This window comes from Pleuronectes platessa, chromosome 10, assembly GCF_947347685.1.
Source record: "Pleuronectes platessa chromosome 10, fPlePla1.1, whole genome shotgun sequence".
Classification (NCBI taxonomy): domain Eukaryota; kingdom Metazoa; phylum Chordata; class Actinopteri; order Pleuronectiformes; family Pleuronectidae; genus Pleuronectes; species Pleuronectes platessa.
The window spans coordinates 10,427,091-10,450,514 of record NC_070635.1 but is presented as its reverse complement, the minus strand read 5'-3'; the positions used below and the strand labels follow the sequence as shown (position 1 = coordinate 10,450,514).

Below are 23,424 nucleotides of genomic sequence, written 5' to 3'. Positions count from 1 at the left end.
CATGACTAAAACATCTCTGCTTTGTTTGTTTTTTTTCCCCATGCGTAAGAGGAAAGAAATGTAGATGTGACTTGACAAATATTTTGATCATCATTGATATGAATCTCCTGGAAAAACATGACTCGGCCAGGAAGTGGTGGTCTGTCAATGATTGGAGAATGTCGGTGGGTGTTGCAGTGTTTTCCTTATCGCCATTGGATTTCCTCTCCGCCGCTCAAAGCTGCTGCTCCTGCGTCTCCAGGCACTTCCTGCACCGAGCCACAGTTTTCATAGCGAGCCACTATCTCGTCGTGAGGGGGGACAACATGAGGTAATTGTGGGCTGATGGTTTCTTTGTTGTAGCCTGATCGCCTCAAGTCTCCTGCGGTAGCACTCGGGCGTAAACACAAACCTGGAAGTTTTGCGTGTCCTCGTTTCTTCGCTGCACAGAATCTAATATCTCCCTCTAGCTAGCGTTGCCATGTAACGTTATCTGCGCTAACTTTGGATTCTCATTACACCCAGCGAGCGATGAGACGTGAAGATGTCCAGCTGGAGCTTTCCGTTGAACCCACGGTGAGACCCGATGTTTTTCATACCAACTATTTCTCCTGTCACATTATCCTGCTGGAACTTGTTAACTACATGTTGACTAGCAAAACTGCTAGCCCCCGGCTAACAGCCACAGCGGTGTCAACCGGCACTTCACAGCATTATCAACATTAGCCGGCGTTTGTCATCACTCTGACACAGCGTCGACTAGTTTTCATTTATTTCAACCTCTTTCCTTTCTTTGTTTATAACCTCAACGCTTTAGCAGCTAGCACTGTAGCTAGCCAAGGCTGTTGAAGTACAGTCAGTACAGTTAGCTGTCAATCTGCTAGCTAACGTTGGGTTAAAGTTCAGCCTCCAGAGCTTTTTTACTTTGGGTCGTCGGTGTTATTAAGGGACGAGCTCTTTATCCCACTGTTTGTTGTGTTATTGTGTCATTCAGCTCAAAGTGTAAGCCGACAGAAACATTTGCTTAAAATACCACCAATCCGTCAACAACGAGCTCATTGTGTGGGAGACGAAATTAGCCTCTTGGTATTATTAATTCTGAGTCCCCGCCCTGCTTTTCAAGGACGTTAGGTTCAACAATGGGCATCTGAGCTCCTTTTTCTGGGTTTTATCAGAACAGGACATCAGCCAAGTATTGATATTGTCTGCACCACAGTTTGTTCCCTGACTGTGTGACCGCTTTATTAATTTAGGGTGTCCACCAAGTCCCACTGGTGATGTTCCACTAACTGTACTTTGACGTACTAAAGTCTAATGTACTGGATCCTGCTGACATAATATACCTGTTAACTCTCATCCATATAGATTAACAATCATATAATCGTGATAAAAGTCACTGTATTAGGATGCATCACAGACACAGGGAGGTGTGGTTTTGTTTCATAGCTCACTTTTTCTGTTTCGTTACTTTTTAATCATGATCATGAACCTAATTAATATATTAGGAAAATATTTGTTCAGTAAGACTGTTACAAGCTCATGCACATGGTTAAACCTCTCAAATCCAGTAGCACTCAAGTCAGCATTTTTGCGAAGTCTCAATCCCAGACTCGGATTGTGCAAGAGACGCGGTCTGCAAATCCTGTTTGACAAACATCGGAATGCAAACCAGTTGTGGTCATTTTCATTCTACTATTCGTCCAAACTAATGTCGTGTCTCAGCATGTCGTTGGAGGATGTGTGACACTGAGTCATTGTGTGCTGCAGCAAAGGCGCACCTAAGGTCAAGGGCTATGATGGAGCCTGTGTTGCTTCACCCTGTAGTGGTATCTTATCATGGAAGTCCTGCTCTACTTATTCTTTTCATTCATTTACTTGGCACTGTGGAATCAAAGTAAACTTGGAGAGACACACATTTTTCTATTCATACACTTCAGTGTGTTTTTTTTCTTTTGTGTCAATCTCTTATCTACAGTAACTGCTCCAAAAATTACAGTGTAGTTTGATGTTTTTTTTTTTTCCACTTTTAAAATGATGTCTTTCCCTCCTTTGCCCTCATACAGGAACAGAGATCTTAGGGAGGGAACTTGAGGCTTGACTCATGACGTGAAACAAGCACCTACCTGGAACCGTCTCCTTGTTTGTCTGTGTTTTGTTCCTGTTTTGGATTTTCGTTGTCTAGTGTCCATCTGTCTGACCTTGTGTTCCCCCTCCTCTTGTGCAGAGTCGCTAAAAACAAGTGACGCACCAGCATTAGCTTGAATGAAACTTTAATATATCACACTACTGTCTAGAGGATTGGCCCAGTCACTCCTCCTTTCTGCCTCCTACATATATCACTGGGATTAAAGATAGCAATAGAGGTATCGAAGGTCTTGAAAAAGCCTAATTTACCATATCTTTATGGCATCAATAACATTTTGGACAGCACTTACCATGCACCACACTTTACAGTTTTTAATTATGCGTTAATTTAATTGTTGTAGCCTCATTGTTTAAGCAAGTTTTCTTTATTTGTCTTATTCATACCTAATCAGTTTCTCAATGCAACTAAGAGTTTTCTATAATTATTTAAAGATTTATTTTTAATGTTGTGCAGCTGCTCGGCCGCCTTAAATTGTTATCACAATTGGCAGCTTTAAGTTGTGTTGTAATTTTTTTTTTAATGTAAGCAATCTTTGTGAATCGTGAAGTGGAAAATTCCTTTTGAAGTCCTGTTCTCTTTGAATGTGTTGCCTGTTTTCTTTTCAACTGGCAGTTCCTATCTTCACTGGATAAATACGCTAAACAGAAGAACCTTTGAACTGGAACTAATACTTTTTTTATCAAATGAAGACGGGTGTGAACAGGAAGTCTGTTGTGACTATGTTTCTTGAAACCAAGCACTGACTGATTGGCTGGAGATTTCAGTGATAAAGATCTCAGACAAACACGTTTTTCCCTGCAAATCTAGAGGAGACATATTCCACTCTTCACATCTCTGACCGTATAACAAAACCTCCCTTTAATTTGTTAGATGTAATTTCCCTGATAAACCTTGCCCACTTCAGAGGAGAGGATGCGATCCCCAGAGCCCTCTTCACCTTCTCCAGCAGAAGCCCTCCTCCATGGACAGTTTGCGAGCTGGGGATCAGGCAGTAACAGCAACAATAACAGCTGCCCCAACAGCCCTGGTGGTCCAGGCGGGCTCTCCCCCGCTGCCTCCCCTACTTCGGGTCCGGCCTCAAACTATGCCTTGACCCTCACCCACACCCACATACATATCCAGCGCTTGTCACCACGACCGGGGAAGGAAGCCCGTCTCCTGCTGCCCTGTTCGGAGCTAGTGGGTTGCAGCTGCCCCCGTGCCCCTGCACCCCCTCTCCTGGTGCTATACTGGTACCCACCAGGGAAACGACGGAAAGGGGTGTCGCGGCGCAGGCAGGTCAGGGCCTACCTGGCAGAAAGCCGGCCTGAAGCTGAGAGGTGGTCGGCTGCCGTGCAATGTCTCCTCAGAGGTGTGACCGTCACTGCTGACACAGGTGAGTGTTTCTCAATAGATTCAGGTTTTCCCAGTTTGGATGTTGTGTCATGCCTTGGCTTATTTCTATGTGTTATGACTTTCACTTGTTATAGGACCAAACTGGTCATTGACGTAGCCAATTAACTACCCATATTGTGTATTCTACCACACTGTCGGCTGGTAGTTTTTAGATATGATGCATTTGCTGATATTTCCGCCAATTTTTTTAATTTATTGATTCATTTTGTGGTTTACATGGCAAAATTGGGTAAAAATGCCCACCACAATATCGTACAGCCAAGCTGATGTCATCGAATGACTAGTTGTTATCACTGTTTTATATATTTATATATCAACATTAAAGCTCAAAACAATAGCTCATTAACTCTCTTTTTAAAATTTCTGCTGAATTGCAGCAATTCTAAACCCCTTGAATTTGCTTTGTTCATTAAAACTGTAGACTTGTAGTTAATGGCTGTGTTAAAGCAGCAGTGGTGATCATTTAAAAATGATAACATTGTAATTGAATATTTACTGTGGCTCACTTTTGACTCTGACTCAAATCTTGAATTCCTGTTGTTTACTACCAGTAACCACACAATGTTACCTCTCACTGCCTTGATTTATGCCTCCTTTGTAAATGCTTGCTAAGCATAGCGTAATGTCACAGTGACCAAAGACCTTTCTGTATGCACAGTTCACTGAGGGCACGAGTGGTTGAGCATTTTAAAGTTCATCTCGCTGAAAAAAATAAGAGGACTACCATTAATACACAATAAGAGGTTGTGGAATGTATTATGTATCGTATTTAGATAGGATTTCTTTTGTGCTTTTTGCCTAACAACGTCATTTCCTTTGGTTCATTCATCCATAATCCTTCTCATCTTTCTTTCTTCACCCTTATCTGTCCTGCACACACGGTCTGTATCATTCACTATCAAATGTAGAGACAGAGAGGGTGGGTCCTCTGCCGCTTTCCACCCCTTCCCACTGTATCCCTCAGCCTGTAAAGTCAAACAGATAGAAAAGTCCCACTCAGTGTTTACTTCCACTTGGTTTATATGTGCATCATCTCGGTAACCAGCATCCCCCATCTTTTCCTCTCTCCTTCCTCCTCTTAAATCTTTCACTCTTAGTTCTCTTTCACTGTCAGTTTTCCTCAGACTTTTACCGAAAATATCAGTCATTTTCGATTTCCTTCAGCCGCCTGTTTGTCTTCAGTCTGCTCCTGCCTAATCATATTTCAATCCCTCCTATTTTCTTCAGACGGTTTGCCCTCATGTTTCTCTTCCACTCACTGTGCTCACATAGCCTTTACTCATAGCCTCTCTGTTTCATTCTCTTGCCTAGTCACACTATTCTCCTCATTTCTGTGAATGCTTATGGACGCTTTAGTTGTGGTTAGTGTTTTCCGTTGATTTGCTTTCGTGCCGTTTGTTGCATAATCCAGGATTATCTGAGGGTGTTGTCACGTCATCTCTTTCCCTGCACCATTGACAACCATCTATAAAACACCAAAACCTTAGAGCTAAATGTAGAATGGCTTTGCTTATTCCAAGCTCCACACAGATAAGACAGTAGAGGAGTACAGTGTCTCCCACAGCAGCTAGTTAGATAATAAATGATTTACCTCTGCACACAGTTGCTTTAGTTTTTCATACCGTGTTTTATTTATTTCCTATGTTCTATATTCTGAATGCTGACTTTTTCCTTGCCCATGTATATGAATTTAAATGATTAATAGAAGTTCTCTTGACTAACAACAAGTAAATCCTTTGAGGGGAAATAGAAAAGGCTCAAATAGTTGAATGCACTCAAAGGTTTGGGCCACACTGTGCAATGGCAGCTTAGCTTACGTCCCAGTTGGCTGGCTTTGAAAATGCAGTGAACCTCTAGTTCCTTGCTTTGTTTTAACTTGCTCTCGCTCTCCCTTCTTTTTTCATGTAGAATTTTCAAGAAGTCTGCTACCTCGTCCCAAGCGACTACTGTTATTGGTCAATCCCTTCAGTGGGAGAGGCCAGGCGATGCAATGGTGTCAGACCCACATCCTGCCAATGATCAGAGAAGCCAACATCAGCTACAACCTTATACAGACAGGTACCACATCTCAGCCAAAGAAGCATCACGAGGCAGATAAATACATTTAGATAACACATAGATGTGTAACAGGTGTTCAGCTTCATTGGATTTTCTTCTCGTAATGTGTCTCAGAGCGTCAGAACCACGCGAGGGAGCTCATCCGAGAGATATCGCTCCCAGAGTGGGATGGCATCATCATTGTGTCTGGAGACGGCCTGCTGCATGAGGTTTGTAATTCTTCTGTCTTTGCACTAAGAATGGTGGGATTCAATGAAAATATTACACAGAAATTATGTAGTACTGTGCATTTTATACCACATTCTCGTATGGGTCAAACTGGGTGCATCAGTATGATACTCTATGTCGTGTTCCTGTAGGTCATTAATGGGCTGATGGAGCGGCCAGACTGGGAACAAGCAATAAAGATACCTGTTGGCATTCTGCCCTGTGGATCTGGGAATGCACTGGCTGGCTCCATCAACCACAATGCAGGGTAAGCATGTGTTTTATGATTATAAAGAAGAGAAATGTGTGTTTTTTTACATTTAAACTACTTCTTACTGCCCAACCGAAAAGTGTCGACCCAGACAAAGCATGAAGTGCTAATTAAGGATAGTGTTCATATCTATTTCATCCTGAAAACTCTGATATGATGTTTACTTTGTGTTTTAATAAGGTATTGCACACCACAAGACACAGAGCATTGTTAGACCTTGCACAAGTCTATCTTGGCTTATAGATTAGACCGAGGTTCAAAGGTCATGGGTACATGGATTTTTCGATTTCAATTGCACAAAATCAGATTAACCTTGTTCCATACTCACATGTTGTTGTGTGCTCTTGGAAAAAAACACAAAAAGGTTTTTGTCATCACTTGGTTATCTAGACCAAAAGAATGTACAGTTCTCTTGCTATCTTGACTAACAAGTGGTTCTGCCTCATTTTTATCTCTCAGGTATGACATGTGCCTTCGGGAGTCTCTCCTTTTGAACTGCTGCTTTTTGCTCTGTCGAGGCGGTGTCCGACCCATGGACCTGGTCGCTGTGACAACAAGCCCTGCTCCCTCCAGCAACAGTCGTCCTGCAGCACCCAGGAGACTGTTTTCTTTCCTCTCTGTTGCCTGGGGCTTTGTGTCTGATGTGGACATAGAGAGTGAGAGGTTGGTGTCTGATTGCTTTTACCTCAACAACTTCCATTGTTGGCTTTGGCCATCTAAGCATAACTATAATTATCCTCTTTATTATATTATAATTAGGAAAATATTACTTAGTTTTTACAACAAAAGCTTTACATGAAATCTTCGTCATTACAGGTATCGTGGCCTGGGTTCAGCCCGCTTCACCCTCGGCACCCTGGTGCGCATAGCTTCTCTTCGATCCTACAAGGGTCGACTTTCGTACCTGCCGCCCTCTGCTGTCACCACATCACCAGATGACACACCTCCTCCACCAAGGAGACCGCTCTCCCGTAGTATCACAGAAGGCCTTGACGGCTTCTGTCGACCGCCCATTCATCGCACCAGCTCTGACATGGGCATCAGCGAACAGAGAAGCCTGCGTAAGGGTGAGGGAGAGAGGGAAAAAGAGGAGAGGCAGAGAGAGAGGGAGAGGAGAAGAGGGAGGGCCAGAGGAGGAGGGTCCGGTGTGGTGAGGGCCAGCAGCTTGGCAGAGGACAGAGAGAGGGAGGGGGAGATGGAGATGGAAGCAGATGAGGAGCGGTCAGGGACGAGTTCAGAATCAAATGAAAGGGATGAATGCAATATGCAAAAGGAAGAAAGGTTGGCTGGGATAAAGGATGAAAGGGAAGAGGAGGGAATTGTAGAGCAACACTCCAGCGAGATGTTGGAGGAGGATAGGAGGAAGGTGAGGGAATGCAGTGGTGGTTCTGCAGAGGGGGAGGGAGTGTTGCATGCGAGAGAGCTGGGAGAGAGCTATGGGGTAGACATGGGGCGAGAGGCAGATGAAGAGTCAGAGGGTGGTTTCTCCTACCAAGACAGTCCTCAGGAGCCTAGAAAGGCTCAAAGAAAGAATTCAGCCCCATCAAGCCAGATAGCCAACGCTCTCTTTAACCAGCCTCTCAGTCAGGGTGAAGATGCAGATTCTGGCACATCCTATGGGGTAGAGGACATGGATCTGAATGGAACCTACTACCAGAAAGAACCTTACCCACTAGATGTGGCTCGTGAGCGATCTCTAACCATCTCCTCTCCCTTTCGTCACTCTCCATTCTCTAACAAGCCTAAAACCTTTGACCAAAACCAGAACGCCTCCCGGCCGAGGCCTCTTTCCCTCCTCCAACACTCCCACTCAAACTCCCTCCCCCCTAAACTCCCCTCCCTCTCTCTGTCTCTGTCTCCCACTCCGCCCTCTTCCCCATCTTGTGCCTCTCCACACTCCTCGTCCTACCTTGTCCCCCGTCCTAACACGCCAAACTCCACCTCACCCTCACCCTCTCTACGCACACCGTCCTCATCCTTTAACTTTGACATTGCTGAGCCAGCAGGAACCCATAGGAACCGTCCTTTTGTCTCACTGCCTTTAAACCTTCCTAGGGATGACTTGCTACCCCCCCTCGACCAACCCCTTCCCTCTAGAGACTGGGTCACCATTGAAGGGGACTTTGTCCTGGTCCTGGCCCTTTATCAGAGCCACCTTGGGGCTGACCTACATGCTGCACCACAGGCCAGGTTTGACGATGGACTTATCCACCTGACCTTTGTGAGGGCAGGGATCTCAAGAGCCACTCTACTGAGACTGTTCTTTGCCATGGAAAGAGGAAACCACCACTCCGTCAACTCGCCGTATGTGAGCCATGTTAGCTGCAGGGCCTTCAGGCTGCAGCCTCTGTCTACACGAGGAACCCTCACTGTGGATGGAGAGCTGGTGCCCTACGGGCCGCTTCAAGCACAGGTCAGAAAGAGGAAAAATGGTGCTCGGTCCTGAAGTGGTGTGATGTGTGTGTAGTAACTTTAGGTGACTAGATGTGATATGACAGTTATTTATGTGATTTACGTCGCCCGTATGTAAATCCATTGCTCATGTAACCGTTATATGCTTTGCATGGCTGAGCCAGATAAAGATCATAATGACATATTTGCATTATATAAACATCGGCTGTTTGTTTGGCTGCTTGACTACTGTTTTAAGTTGACCGGTTGATTATGAACATCCCTGCTTTCTACAGTACTATAAATTCTGTGGTGTTAGTTACTGTGAAACTTCTCATCTGTAATAATGTTTTTTTTTCTGATCTCTCAATATTTTACAGGTTCACGCTTCTATGGCCCGCCTCATTGTCGGCGACTCTGGAGTACAGATTACCAGATTCTAATCAGGAGTTGGTTGAGCGTATTGACAGATACGCTGAGGAATTATGTAATCTCTGTTGCCGTCCATACTCAGAGAAGGGGGTGTATGTGTGAGAGATTTAAAATAGCCTAGATTGCAGAAACTGCTTTTCCTGGGATTTAATGAAAGGGATAACCCACCGAGCCACATCATTGGAGCATGACTGCAGGGATTAATAGCAAATTTGAAAATGGATGAAAATGCGCCTCATTGCACAGCTGTTGGATTATGCTCAGCGTACGCTGAGAAGCATGAAAACTGCACAGTCCTGGATAATAAGAGGGAAGAACAATCGAATGTTAATGGGATTTTTGTGGAGATAGTGCATGTGTTGGATGTATACATAGGCGTATGCATGCTGAAAAGCACTACCTGATGATTTGCCTTACTTAGAGATGGAGAGGAGTCAGATTCAATTAAGAGAGAGTTCTCAAACATGAAAATATATACAAATACATAAAATACATGCTTGCTTTGACCCCAATAAAAATTCTTCCCAACTCTCCATCTTCAACCCCCAATGTCCAAGTATTGATTATAAAAACGTGACCTAAAAGGAATGCCTTATCTGACACTGGACAGTACAGTTGTACCTCTGCCCTTTTTTACTTTGACAAGAGTCCTAAATGTTCTTGATCTCCATCCACCCATCGGAGTGTCCGTCCTCTACATAAAAGCAATGTTTATATTCTCAGACAAACTGGTAGACCCATCTACCTAACATTATGTTTGAGCGGGATGCTCAGTTGTAAGCATCAATGAAGAATATGTGGATAAAATTCACTTTAATGACCATTTTGTTCATGCGGCTGAGATGATGTGAAGCAACGAGATCAAGATGGTTCATTACATGAGAAGGAGCAATGGAACCGTTGATCGGTAACGATTGCTGACATTCTTGCATTCGCTTGTTTTTCTTAGCCAGTGGATGCACAATGATGATGTCAATGATACCAGACTGCAGCATATTGAACATAAAAATGTCTTAACAAAGCTTCTTTGTCGTTGGTTTTAGACTTTAGATTTTTAAGAAATCTCATGAGAATTACAACCATTAGCTCTTCTCACTGTTTTATGTCTACAATGTATCACTATTTTCTGAGTTGTTGTCTTTGGAAGTGTAAGTACATGCCTCTGTGAAGTAGCATGTAATGCCGTTATTTTGCACAATAACTGGAGTTGGAGCAGCACAGAGAGTCACAACACTAGAATGCACAGTAAGACTTAGTCATGCAGAGTCAGATACAATGTTTTGTTCTATAAAAATGGATGCACTAGTAGCCTGGTACAGAAACAATAAGAACTAGATAGATACATCTTTAGCATGAAATTGATCAAATGTGTCGGTTGGAACAAGTGTAGCTTTTGAAGAGTAGAACTGACTTTGACGACAAAATCATTTAGAGATTAAAAATCCTGCTTCAGAGACAAAAAAGGAAACAATAAAGTCAAACAGCTCTGTGTCGTTGGATTAGACTTTTGATTTAGAAACTAAATCAAATGGAGGAAAAACAATTTGCACAGAGAGGAATTAGCCAGGAGCGGAGCCAATCTGATGATGTAAGTGAAAGATTGAGTTTTAAATTCAAAAGATCTTGAGAGCACCAGTGCTTCCAAATTATAAAGTGAATCAAAACAGCAGATCCTGGAGCCCGGTGAAGGATTGTTGTTATTTAAACCTGCTGATGCACTAGGTCTGGACAAATGATAAATCTTTAGCATGTGCAGTGTGTCAATCAGTAACATCATGTGTTGAATGCTTGGGTCATCGTCAACATACTGTATGTCATGGTCATGCCTGGAAAAATCAATGCCTTTGTATATTAAGCCTGTAAATTCTGGCTGTTGATCATGAACTGTTCAAACCTGACTGCAGAAAATGTGGAGTAAAACTCTTGCTCACCAGGCTGTTAGTTCTTCTTTCTTTTTTCCCTTTGAATGCACATTGGAGCTAGTCTATACTTCAAGGACACTGTGCTTACTGCTACACAATACGATTACAGTACTGAGTCTAGGCTTGTATCTATACCTTGTAAAGGGAGCTATAGACACATTGAATGGAGTTTTGCCAAACATGTACTCATGATGTTTGAGACTAGTTATCACAGTTTACTTCCCTAAACACTGTGGTCTGTGGCCATAGCTCAGACCATGGTGTCATAGACCAATTTGATATTACTCCTCAGTTGATGATACAACTAAGATGTCTGTAGTGGCCTCCCTGTAATGCAATTGTAACTATTACTAAATTAATGAAAATAAATAGATACAATGTACAGTTGGTTGCTATACATGGTATGGAATAAATGTAACAATAAGTTTATCTTCGTTTACAGAACAGTAGGGAACAGGTGATATGAGGATAAGGAAGTTACAACATTCTTCTTGGTATCTAATGGCATTGTTTAAAGTACAACCCACAGATTAAGACTGTCTCAATCACGCTATAATAAAGAAAGGAAATCAATAGCTGAAATAAAATATAATTCTTGCACTCTTTTCTTTGTCCAGGCCATTCTTCACTGGGGTAGTTTTACTGCATAACTCTTGTAAATTACTTGTAAATATAGGTTTATTGTTAAACTGAAAACATTTGTCGGTCTTGTGGCCTCAGAAAGAATCAAAATCCTTGGTTTAAGGAAATATGGCAGGAAACTCATAACAAATAAACAAACCCCAAGACCCTTTAATACAGTTTGTTTTCTGTTTTTAAGACAATTAAATATCCTCTTGAAAAGCTCAGGCTTTGTTGTGAGATCATCACGTCAAAAGAGACCAACTGCGTTGATGGAATGTTTTGCATTCTACAGGTTTACCTGTATATCCATTCTTTTTGATGCATTGGGTTAGTGTATTTCATGTCTTTTCTCTTACTGTCCTGACTTAAAATAGATTCTATCAACTGTAGATAATAGTCTCTTATTTTGAAATAGATAATAGAAAAATCCCCCTAGTGCCTGCTTAGAAAGATGTGCAATTACTGTCAAACAATCCAGTGTATCTATTATTGTTATAGTTATAGTAGCAAAATATAATTTATTCTTTATAAATTGTATGTATACAAAAGTTTGTTCCCCCATACCTCCATGTAAAGTGAACAAAGTTTATGAACATCATAGTACACGGGGAATATTACAAATAAGAGCGGTAACATATGATTATTCAGGTGAATAACTAGCATGATCTACCTAATATCTTCATTTTATCATTTAATAGAATTGATTGTATTTTGAAAAACCACTGACCGGAAGTATCACACATGACTGACAGACACAATTTCCGGTGTCGCCACCTTCTTTGTCTCCGGTGCAGCGTCTCGATACGAAGGCTCTGGCCGTTTTTTTCCACTTAGTTTTTGAGGATATATTTACACATATATCCCTAATTTTCCAATATTGAATGACAGTCGACTCTGAAATATTTATGCCGAAAAGTAAAGCGCCCAAAATGGATGACCTGGACTACAGTAAGTGAGCTAACCGACTAGCTGTTTGCACAGGTTACCGCTAGCTAACCGCGGCTAGTCGTGTATTCGCTAGTAGCTCAGTTAAACGTGACACTGAGCACACAGTGTGTGTGTATATGTTGATTCAGGGGAGGGAGTGTGTATGTCAAGTATTTAAGTGTTGAAACGCACCACTAAGATGTAGCAGCTCAGCCTGGAGAAACCCAACTATTGATTGTTTGGCTACGAGCTCGAAGCTAACGTCGGTAGACATTCAACACCCGGATCTGCCTCCCAGGTTAATGAGCAGGACCTTGTTGAGTCGGTGGGGTGTTTATTTCACTGGCTCGTTCTGTGGTCGGTGGCGTTGCTCCTGCAGGATGAGTCAAACCGTGCAGGTGATCCAGACTGTGGGCGTGGTTGGTGGTGTTGTGGAGCAGCTGTTGGTTTAGCAGAGTAAACACACTGGAGGTCTTGAGGCTTTAGGAGCCCAGATCACAAGCTGTGACTCTCGCTCCGGCTGCTGTGGACAGCATCACGACATCTCTGCTCCACATGCATCGAGACAGAAAACGTGGCTTTACATACAGACAGTTGAAGGATACCTACGTGAAGCTGCTGCAGTGAACGATCTGTGTGCTGCAACACATTGCACTTGAGGTGTCACTTTGGAGGCTGCAGTCTGTGATGCTGTTGAATGTTGCTGCTTTACACTGACAAATGTTTCTATTATTTCTCCAGACTATATATATCAGCTCCATGTGTAATGCAATACAGTTAAAAGGGAACCCCAAACTACAACCTCCAGGATGACTGAACATTTTTAATACTGTAGACCTCTCCAAAAGAATAACAAAAACACTAAAAATCTGTAGATGTTATTGCAGGGCTTTTGTATTAGACTGCATGTATTCATGTACCTAATAAACTGACAGCTGACAATATTATGGGCTTATCCCTATTGGAGCTTTCAGAAGATACACTCCGCTGCCAGTTTGCGACATGCATGGTAATCCAATGCAAAACCGATGCAATAAATTCTGCCTTCATTAAAGTCATGATGTTTACTTTTAGATTAAATTGTTTGATTGAGATGTTAATTTAACTGTATGGTTATTACGGGTGTGTGGGTTAAGTGCTGCTGCTAAGTTTTATGATATGATATTGAGAATTTCTCCACCCAATTCATTATCATCTAAACTAGATGTACCTGATAAACTAGGTTGAATAAACATGACTCCGTTTTTTTTAGAAGATGTTTGCCCAAAATAGTTTTTTTGAGAAAAGTAATTGGAAATGTTGATCTAACACATGGGGTCAAATAAGTTCAGGAAACTGTAACTCAGCTGTCAGGCTTCCTTCTGAACCACGTCAAAACAAACATGACTCGCAGTAGCTGGGAATGCTGTGGAAATACCTTGTAAATGGGATTTATCACCAAGGCCTATGGCAAAAGACTATTGTAACATCCTTTAATGCTTTTTTTGATAGAATTACTTTTGCCAAGATGTTACAAAGCATTCTAAATATCACAGTACCTTACTCTGAACACTTATTGTAATGACAACATTGGAAAGTAGTCGCATTGAAAACTCATTTGTTTCTTTACTATATTATAAATCTCAGTGTCTCTTCAGTTTTACAGCCACTGTGTTCTCTGACTGTTTGTTTCCATTGAGTGAGTCTCTGGAGCGCATCACAGCTCAGTGTGTGCAGGCAGCTCTATTCCTCTCGTACTTTATGTTGAACTCGCTTGTTTTCTGTGTTTGTTGCTCACAAATGTGGGGTAACAAGGAGACGTTGGTGAGAAGAGAAGGGAGGGATGAGAAAGGGAGAAATTAAATTAAAAAAAATGTTGAATAACTTTGTTTAAAACATCGTAGGTATTTATCTTTACACAAGAGAGCTAAACACAAACATCCCTACCCATTGTCTTTTCATTGCATATGTTTTATTTACCTTCAGAAACTTCAATTACCACAGCAACTATCTCACTTCCTCAACTCCTTTCCATTGTAAGATGGAAGGAATGGGTCATAGCCAATTTGAAAAACAATGCAGTTCTCAAAATAGTTGTATTTGTAAGGCTTTTATGTTTCTAATATAGACATTCTGCCTCAGGTTATTTGGGCACAGTTACCATTTGTTATATGTGCAGCAGCAGCAGCAGTGGAGTCATTCTTCTTCTCTTCCCTTCCAGTCCCAGTAGACCTGAGCCCAGAGGAGCGCTCTGAGCTCGAGGACATCCGCAGGAGAAAAGGCGTCCTCCTCCAAGAGATCCAGAGGCTCAGGGAGGAATTAAGAGAAGCCATTATGGAGGTGGAGGGACTGGAGACAAGCACAGAGGGCAGGTAAGACGAACATTCATAGTCATACTGCAACTGTACCCCAAAAAAGATTTTGTGCTGTACTTCAATATCCGCACTTGCTATTTTGGGCTCAAAAGTACATTCATACTCATAAGTACGGTAACATTCAGTTACACACCTGAATTGTTACATAGAGGGTGGGGCCATCAAAGTAGAGAGAGGAGAGGATGGAGAAAGAAAAATGTTGGTGTCAAAGGAGCATCAATAACCTTGTCCCATGACAGGGGGCAGACACAAGAGAGCTAAACTTTAATCTTTAAGTAACATCATCAAAGCAGTAGTCCGATATTTTGTTGAGTAGAAATCGTGGTTGTTTGTTATGAATATGCTTTCCAGTGAGTGAGTATAATTTGGGGCAACATTGTTATTACTCAAACAGTACGCCAGTGAATATACTGTGTACACATTAACTACATATGAGTGTACTAAATAATTAGATTTGAGACACAGCATCAGTGTTTGCAAATGTGCGTGATGTAATGAAGGATATTAGAAACTAGTGTTAATACATAAAATGTTCTTCTCGTGTGGTCTTTAGTAATTTGTGTTTGACCAATGACCACTGAGTGATTTGATCAAAGCCTAAACCACGTCTCTCCGCTTTGCAGTAAAACTCTACAGAAAAGCAGGCATGTGGCAATGGGAAGGAAGAAATTCAACATGGACCCAAAAAAGGTAAAAGTCCTCAGTATAATTACAGGTAGAATTTGTCTGTGTTGCCTGTGTGGGGACTGACTGTCTCTGCTCTCTGCAGGGCATTGTGTTTCTGGTGGAGAACGAGATGCTCAGACACACTTCAGAGGACGTCTCTCAGTTCTTGTACAAAGGAGAAGGACTCAACAAGACGGCTATAGGAGATTACCTGGGAGAAAGGTGCTATGCCTACTAATACACTTGGTCCTTTTTCTCATTCTGAGTCAGCCTTTGTAACTGTGCTCTCTGTTTCTTCACTGCAGGGACGAATTCAACCTCAAAGTTCTTCAGGCTTTTGTGGACCTCCATGAGTTCACTGATCTCAACCTCGTCCAGGCTCTCAGGTAAACTCTGTTCACCCTGGCATTTTTCTTTTGTTTTGAGCCAAGGACAAAACCTCCTTGCTAGTATCCTGACATTCTCAGATAAACAACCCTCAACAATGGAAAGTCCCACTCTCATTGCCAGTTCAACTAAAGAAGGGAAAATTGATACAACAGAGCCATTGTGACTGTTGAAATCCACCTTGAGCAGAATTTGTTCTGTAGAATTGACCTAAACCTCGACCTGTTTTCTGCAGACAGTTCCTGTGGAGTTTCCGTTTGCCCGGTGAAGCTCAAAAGATTGACAGAATGATGGAGGCTTTTGCTCAGAGATATTGCCACTGCAACCCCGGTGTCTTCCAGAGTACAGGTAAAAACAAACACTCACGATCATACTGCTTTATGTAAGGTAGGCTTTAAGGTAAATAAAGCTTCTTATCTGTATTGGATGGATCACAGGAAGGGGCCAATCAATTTGTTTTTTACATTTGAGTTGACATTTCATTGTCAGTTCTTTGATTCGTTTCAACACAACATTTAATGAGTTGAGAGGAAGGGATTTCACACAGACATTTACCCTCTTGCCAAAAATGATCTGAATGGAACTCCTGTAAGCATCACTTTTCAGTAAAAGTGTTATGTGTCATTATTTCCTTAATGATTCCCTGTGGAGTTTTCCCATTGTTTTTATTAAGTGTTACTCACTATAATGCAATGTGTTTATCCCTAACGTTTATATTTATATATATATATATGAGATTTTAAATGTTAATATACCAGCAAATATATATTTCTGCGTACAAAAGAATTTCAGTATTGGTACAGCTTTTAAACAGTTCAACTCGCTTCTAGCCACCATGCATGCCATGAGAGCTTAATTATTTACAGGCCATGGCATCTCAGATGGAGGCTATGACACAGATACTGCCTATGCTGACTCTTAGGAGCATTACCCTGTGTGTTATCTCTCCTGTTGATGACTGTCGCCCACAAACACGATAGAAGCCAATAACTTCACAGGAAATCTTTTGAATAGTTGGAGATGATCTTCACTCAGCATTCCCTCATTTGAAACAGAAGTATCACAGTAGATTTATCATATGAAAAACACATTTTAACCTGTGAAGTCTATACTGTGCTTTCAGATAGAATTATCGTAGTACTATATAGCTATATTTCAAATTATAATGAAACAAAACGGGTTTTTTAACCGATGTAACTTTTTTTATGATTATTTGCTTTAGTCAGTGCACAGAACAAAACACATAACTGCTGCATTCTCCTGCATGTCTCTCCTGTTTGCAGACACATGTTATGTGCTGTCATTTGCCATCATCATGCTGAACACGAGCCTCCATAACCCCAACGTGAGGGACAAGCCCGGACTGGACCGCTTCATCTCCATGAACCGAGGCATCAACGAGGGAGGAGACCTGCCGGAGGATCTGCTCAGAGTATGATGATCTCTTTGTTGTCTTCCTTTGCTGATGGTCAAGTGACAGTTAACATTACAATGACAATTAAAATGAAGTACATTTTTAAGTTAAGTTTATTATCATGTCTGTCCCTGTAGAATCTCTACGAAAGCATAAAAAATGAGCCCTTCAAGATCCCAGAGGACGACGGCAACGACCTGACTCACACGTTCTTCAACCCGGACAGAGAGGGCTGGCTCCTTAAACTCGGTGAGAGGATACCAGTGAGGCCTTTCAGCCTTGTTGAGGAGTACTGCTGCAACATGCCAGCCTTAATACAGCTGTACTTCTACTGAAAAACTCTGTATATCATTTTTAAAGATGAATATTGAAAGAATCTAGTGAGAAAACATGATCTGTGGGCCACTGTACTCTGTTCTCTTCTGAGCTCTTAATGCTATGAGGAACCTTCCGTCCTGTCTCTGAGGTTTGCTGGATCTTTGCCTCCACCTGAATTGTCAGCTAACACTGATTTAAAAACATCAGTGGAGCACAAAGGAGAGCGAGAGACTCACTCTCTTGCGCCACAGCAGGCTCAAAATCTGATTGTTTTCTTTTGCATGGCGGGGCCTGTGATCTGTGTGTCACTAATATCATTTCTCTTACTCTCCTTTCTCCCCACTCTCTTTCTCTTTTGGTCTTCTGTCTCCCTCTGAATCCTCTGGTCCCTTTTGTGTCTGCTTCCTCCCTGCGATTTCCACCCTCTACTGCTGCTGCTTGTTTTCTCAGGAGGTATGTACGGTCGGAGTTTTCATAGTTAAAAAAGTTGTAGAAAAAGTAGCCACACAGTTATGTAGGAATGTAAACTGTAGACTAATATCTCTTCCACTTTAACCGCTTAACAAAATATTTTCCCTCACTCTCACCCATCATTATGACCATGTTGTTGTTTTTCAGGTGGACGGGTGAAAACCTGGAAACGGCGGTGGTTCATTCTCACAGACAACTGTCTTTATTACTTTGAATACACCACAGTAAGTGTGACACATCTAGATGCATCAGGTTCAGAAAACAAGATGCTGAAAAGCTCTGTATGATTATTGGGTGTATTTTTATTGGAAGTTCTACGAAATGATCATAGAGCGTTATGTGATTATTTAGCGATTTATGTTTAAAAATTGTGCTTGATTGCTTGAGCGGAAAATGTAGCCATAACAGAGAATAAGCTCTTGGAAAGGAGGTGGGTTCAAAGTAAAAGGCAGCCATGTGTCTACAAAGAAGTTGAGTCCCTGAACATGAAGGTTAGATCCGGAACTGTGTAAGTCTACACAGGGGAAACCGGTTTGGTGGCTCATGCCCAGTAAAACCAGAATAGACACATGCCAGACTTGTGAAAGCACCAATCCACAAGACAAATATTCCACGTAGACATCATTGTAGCTTGAACCTCACCTAGATACAGGAGTTAATATGTTAAATAATACATACAGATGTATTGAGAGTACATTAATTTAATAAGACAGTGGATTGGTTATTTAACCTGGTTTGTCATAATGCCTCTGAATTAAGTGTGTGTATTTAATTTGCTTAAAGTCCTCTTGGGCCTGAATTTAAAAAAAAGAGTTTTGTTTGTGTTTCATTAACAGGATAAGGAGCCACGAGGTATAATTCCTTTGGAAAACCTAAGTATCCGTGAGGTGGAAGATCCAAGGAAACCAGTACGTTTACTTTCCTGTTTTACTTTATACCAAAGTCTCAGTATCATAATTGTTAAAAGTTTCCTTCTTCTTCTCCCAAAAGAACTGCTTTGAGTTGTACATCCCCAACAACCGCGGTCAGCTGATTAAGGCTTGTAAGACCGAGGCTGATGGGAGAGTGGTGGAGGGGAACCACAATGTTTATCGCATCTCCGCCCCCACACCTGAGGAGAAGGATGAGTGGATCCATAGCATCAAGTACGTAAATAGAAAATGAATTTCTTTTTCCTATCCACTGCCTGGATGATACAAGCACCTAAATGCTCATTTTAATGACCCACCTCCCTCACCAGTGTTTCTTTGTCCTCTGTCTAGATCTGCCGTCAGTGTGGATCCCTTCTATGAAATGCTCGCAGCCAGGAAGAAACGTATATCACTGAAGAAGAAGGAGGAACAACCGTAAATGAAGCCCTTCCTTCACTCCGTCTTCCTCTGTGCTTAACATCTCTCCTTCCAACATGGGACGCATTTTTTTCTCTGCTCTTTGCTACCTGCAGTTGCAGGTTTTTGTTTTCCCACCTTCCCTCATGCATCCAGAGTGAAGAGCTCATCCACTAATGCTGCTTGTTATCTTAGTTCTTGATGCTACTCAACACACTACAGCCACAACACGCCTGTCCTGTCCTCTCACCACATCTCTCATTCAGCATTTCATTAAACTGTGAAACAAGTCATAAGCCATATTCACACTAGTGCAGACCATTTCAAAAACAGCTTTCCTGTTTTGGCCTTTAATTTATTCACAATAAATTTACAAATGTTGGGCACGAGTAGGATTCAAAAAGGCTAAGACTTCCATAATTTCTGGTTGTCTTGGTCCATTTTAAGAATCTTGTATAGGTGCTATTTCCTCTACACAGTTAATTTACAAATTCGCTCTGCAGAAATACTTATGGTTATTGGTGCATGTCTAATGGAAGCCATCTTATATTTGTGTATTTTATTGGCTTTTCAGCATCTATAAGATTCTCAATCTCAAAAGTCCCCATTAGTGTGAATATGGTTTTATTCAGGGTAGCAAGCAGCTTCAGTTGTCATGAATTCTTCTTTCAGGTGGATGAATGCTGCCTAAATGAGAAATTGCCTTTCGTGATCGTGCTTGACACAGACAAAATGTGAATTCACTATTCAACACACTAAATCTGGTTTCATTTGGTCAGGAAGGAGGAAAACAAAAGCAGCAAATGATTTTAGATTTCTGAGATGTGTCCATTACTCAATGGCTTTAGATACACGATACATCTGTCCATCGTAATATCGGCTCTTATACACTGTAACCAATATGTGAGGGAAATGGCACTGCTCATATCACCAGGCTACTGATGATCTTAAGATATGATTGCTCCTTGAGACAACAAAAAATCACTAAAGTATTAAAGGACCAGTGTGTAGGATTTAGAGGGAATATGTTGGTATAAATTAAGATAATATTCACAAGTATGTTTTCATTTGTGTATGATCACCTGACACTAGGATTTATATAGGGTGGGTCCTTCACAGCTACAGAGACACGGTCTTGGATGTGACCTTTCTGGTTTTGGGCCACTTACGATTCTCTTGCATGCTTTTAAAGGGAAGGGTGACAGGTGGGGTATAATTCTGGTTGCAATTTTCTATCTCACCACTAGATAGCGGTAAATCCTACACGCTGGTCTTTCAAGTAGTTAGTCTTCTTGCTAACAGCTGCTTTCAGCTCACAGAGAAAACTTGTATATTTTCTTCAGCATGTCTGAAAACCAGTGAAATAGAAACCCAGTTCGGGTCTTCGTTATCGATTCCTTTTATAACACTATAGTGCACAGTTATCATCATGTCCTCTCATATTTAACCTCGCAGCATGCCATAAACCATTTCCTGCTTGTTCAGCACTACTAGACAACCACTGAACTCTCTCTCTCTCTCCCTCTAGTAATAACATCCCTTAGAAACAGATCTGTCCGCTTTCGCGAGTTTCATGAATCACAAAGGCAGCTCATTACAATGTATACTTTTTGTAAATAGATGTTAGCATATTTGTTTACGATACACATAGAAATGATTTAATTTATTCTTTATCTTTTGTTAAATTCAGATTTTTGTACGAGCTACTGTAGACCTGCATGTTGATAAACGGAGGCATCGGTTGTAGTCACCGATGCGTCGATGATCATGCTAGTGCACTGATTTGAAAAGTGTTAGTGTTCCCTGTTGACTTAGACAAACTGCTTTTAATGTGGAGGCGGATTTATGCCTAAAGTAAATTGTCACTATTATTAGTTTCTTTAGAAAAGATAATTGGGAGATGTGGTCTGATTTAATTCCAGATCTTGATGTAAATCAGACTCAGTAAAGCACAAACAGAAATTACTGTCACTGTCTGTTAAAGTAATGTTTTTATACCATTGGCTGCCTGCTGTCCTGCAATTTTAAACCATATTACAGTGATAAAAACGAACAGACGAAAAAACAAGGAACACTAATAATCTTTGATTCATTACGTGATAGTAAAGTCATTCAGATGTAATGAATCACTAACAAGTTAAGCTTTGTGTCCAGTGATAGATTTGCTTGACTTCCAGTTCATAAACTGTTATTTCTGGTAGTTTATTGAAGTTGGCATTTTTAGATGGTAGGAACAATTATCTACTGCACTTTATCAATTTTAGCATTTTGAAGAAAATGCTGTGACTTTGACTGACAATACAACTCCGGTACTGTGTAGCGCCCTCTACTGGTGGTCCAACAGAGACACAAATACATGCACACTGCAATATGCGGATGGATGAATCACGAACTGTGTTGAAATGTACAACGCCATCTGCTAGGAACAGTTTCTGTATTAGCTCATCTGATAGAGATTGTTTCGCATTAAGCTGAACGGGCTCTTTTCTGTGTGATCGAAATATTTCCACCTTTTTTTTAAAGACACAGCCAGTGATTGGTCATTGGAGCACAGATCAATGATTGCCTTTTACTCTTCCACTTCATCAAACTGACCTGAAGGCCTACTTGTACAGCCATGTTAGTGCACAGAGCACATGGGCTGTCTGTAGGTCTCCACCTTCTGGGTATTCTTGAAGTGCAAAGTTGCCAAAAACACTTAATGTTTCCTTTATAACAGAACGAACACAGAAATGAATCCAACCAAAACTGGTCCTCTGTCTCTGATTCCTTTGACCGCCAGAGTCGAAAAAACACCTTTATTTTGTATTTATTTATTTTTATTTACTGTGAGGTGAAGATGGATAGATCATCTGTACATGTAGCAAAAGGAAAACCACGATTCATTGGTGCCAGAAAACGACTGTGTAACAATAAACGGTGAACAGAGATGACGACTGGTGGCTTTATTTGTGTCCGCTATTTAATCAGTGTGATGAAGTGTTTGTTTTATTTGCATATTAAGTTGCATTAGTTCAGTATAATTTGGGCCTTTGCAGTTGTAGTAACAACCTTTTTGCTGGATGTTGTCTTCACTGTGGCGAGTCATGAAATTTCTTCAGGACCCCCTGATAGGTTAATACTGTGATATAAATACATAGCCCAACAGGGAACCTGTCACCACAAGCTGAACTCTACCAGGAATGAAAATCATAGACCTATTTTTCACATTTTTATTTACATTTACAAAAAAAGACAAAACCGTAACATAACATCAATGTTCTAACGTGGCTGGAATTAAGCGTTTTTTATACAGAACAGTAACAAATCATTCCAGAAATTATGAAAAGCCACAGAGCAATGACCTTATTACACAAAACACATCAATCAGATTTCAAGTTCAAATCAAATGTTAATCTAATCAAGAGAAATGTCAATGCTCTGTTTAGCATTGTAGAATGTATAAAAGTTTTAAAAGATCTTGTAAACGTATAATGAAGCCCTTTTGCAGTATACAATTGTGACAAGAAACCATGTATTAATAATATAAATATAGTCCCTGTATTAAATTTGAAAACCAGCAGATTCTGTAAAACACAAAATGTGACTGACTTCTCATTATTTCTGTCAAAACCAACAGTCTATCTATAGATCATGAAAACAGTAATTCTACAGTTTCTTTGGTAAATTAGCTGTATGTCGTCAGTGGAAACCTTTTTAGAAAAAAGAGAATCCAGAGTAGAAGAAGGATTTCTATCAGTATCCTACTAACAAGTTAACAGTTCGTCACTTCACCACCACAGAACTCACGGTCTGTGATCGTGACCACAGACCCCACATTCTTATTAACAACATGACAATATGTCACATACAGCACTTATCTGTTTGAAATACGACCCTAGTTTATGAACACATTCGATTATGGTCAGTCACTAAGATCCAGAAGCACCACAGCTCCTACACACCATCTGTCAACACAGATCAGTCTGTTTTTTGTATTTTAACTTTTTTTTATTTTTATATCAGTCACCGATGAAGTTAAAATCAAGGCAATGATTGAAAGACTGAAGAAGTTGAGGGATCATCCTGTCCAATGGGACTTGTTTCATTCACCCACCATCTTCACTCTCTGTTGTTTCTATATCAGTTATTCTC

At 41.1% G+C, this 23,424-nt stretch overlaps 2 protein-coding genes across 4 annotated transcripts; both read left to right on the top strand.

Moving 5' to 3' along the window:
• The first annotated feature begins 158 nt into the window (after positions 1 to 158).
• On the top strand, positions 159 to 10,812 carry sphk2 (sphingosine kinase 2). Of its 2 annotated transcripts, XM_053432090.1 has the most exons (9): positions 159 to 310; positions 505 to 555; positions 2,043 to 3,500; positions 5,429 to 5,578; positions 5,693 to 5,787; positions 5,938 to 6,053; positions 6,516 to 6,719; positions 6,873 to 8,469; positions 8,828 to 10,812. In XM_053432090.1, the coding sequence occupies exons 3-9, from the start codon at positions 3,038 to 3,040 to the stop codon at positions 8,888 to 8,890; spliced, it is 2,688 nt and encodes an 895-aa protein (XP_053288065.1). In that variant the 5' UTR covers positions 159 to 310; positions 505 to 555; positions 2,043 to 3,037; the 3' UTR covers positions 8,891 to 10,812. The 2 variants fall into 2 exon arrangements, with proteins under 2 accessions (XP_053288065.1, XP_053288066.1); XM_053432091.1 differs by lacking the exon at positions 505 to 555 and having other exon boundaries at positions 161 to 310.
• A 1,354-nt stretch (positions 10,813 to 12,166) lies between these two features.
• On the top strand, positions 12,167 to 22,220 carry cyth2 (cytohesin 2). Of its 2 annotated transcripts, XM_053432117.1 has the most exons (12): positions 12,167 to 12,373; positions 14,553 to 14,703; positions 15,330 to 15,396; positions 15,476 to 15,594; positions 15,678 to 15,758; positions 15,995 to 16,107; positions 17,043 to 17,191; positions 17,311 to 17,422; positions 18,110 to 18,186; positions 18,799 to 18,870; positions 18,953 to 19,107; positions 19,225 to 22,220. In XM_053432117.1, exons 1-12 carry the CDS (start codon positions 12,307 to 12,309, stop codon positions 19,310 to 19,312), a joined length of 1,251 nt encoding a protein of 416 aa, XP_053288092.1. In that variant the 5' UTR covers positions 12,167 to 12,306; the 3' UTR covers positions 19,313 to 22,220. The 2 variants fall into 2 exon arrangements, with proteins under 2 accessions (XP_053288092.1, XP_053288093.1); XM_053432118.1 differs by lacking the exon at positions 12,167 to 12,373 and having other exon boundaries at positions 14,630 to 14,703; positions 15,330 to 15,395; positions 15,474 to 15,594; positions 17,311 to 17,423; positions 18,108 to 18,186.
• Positions 22,221 to 23,424: the final 1,204 nt, after the last annotated feature.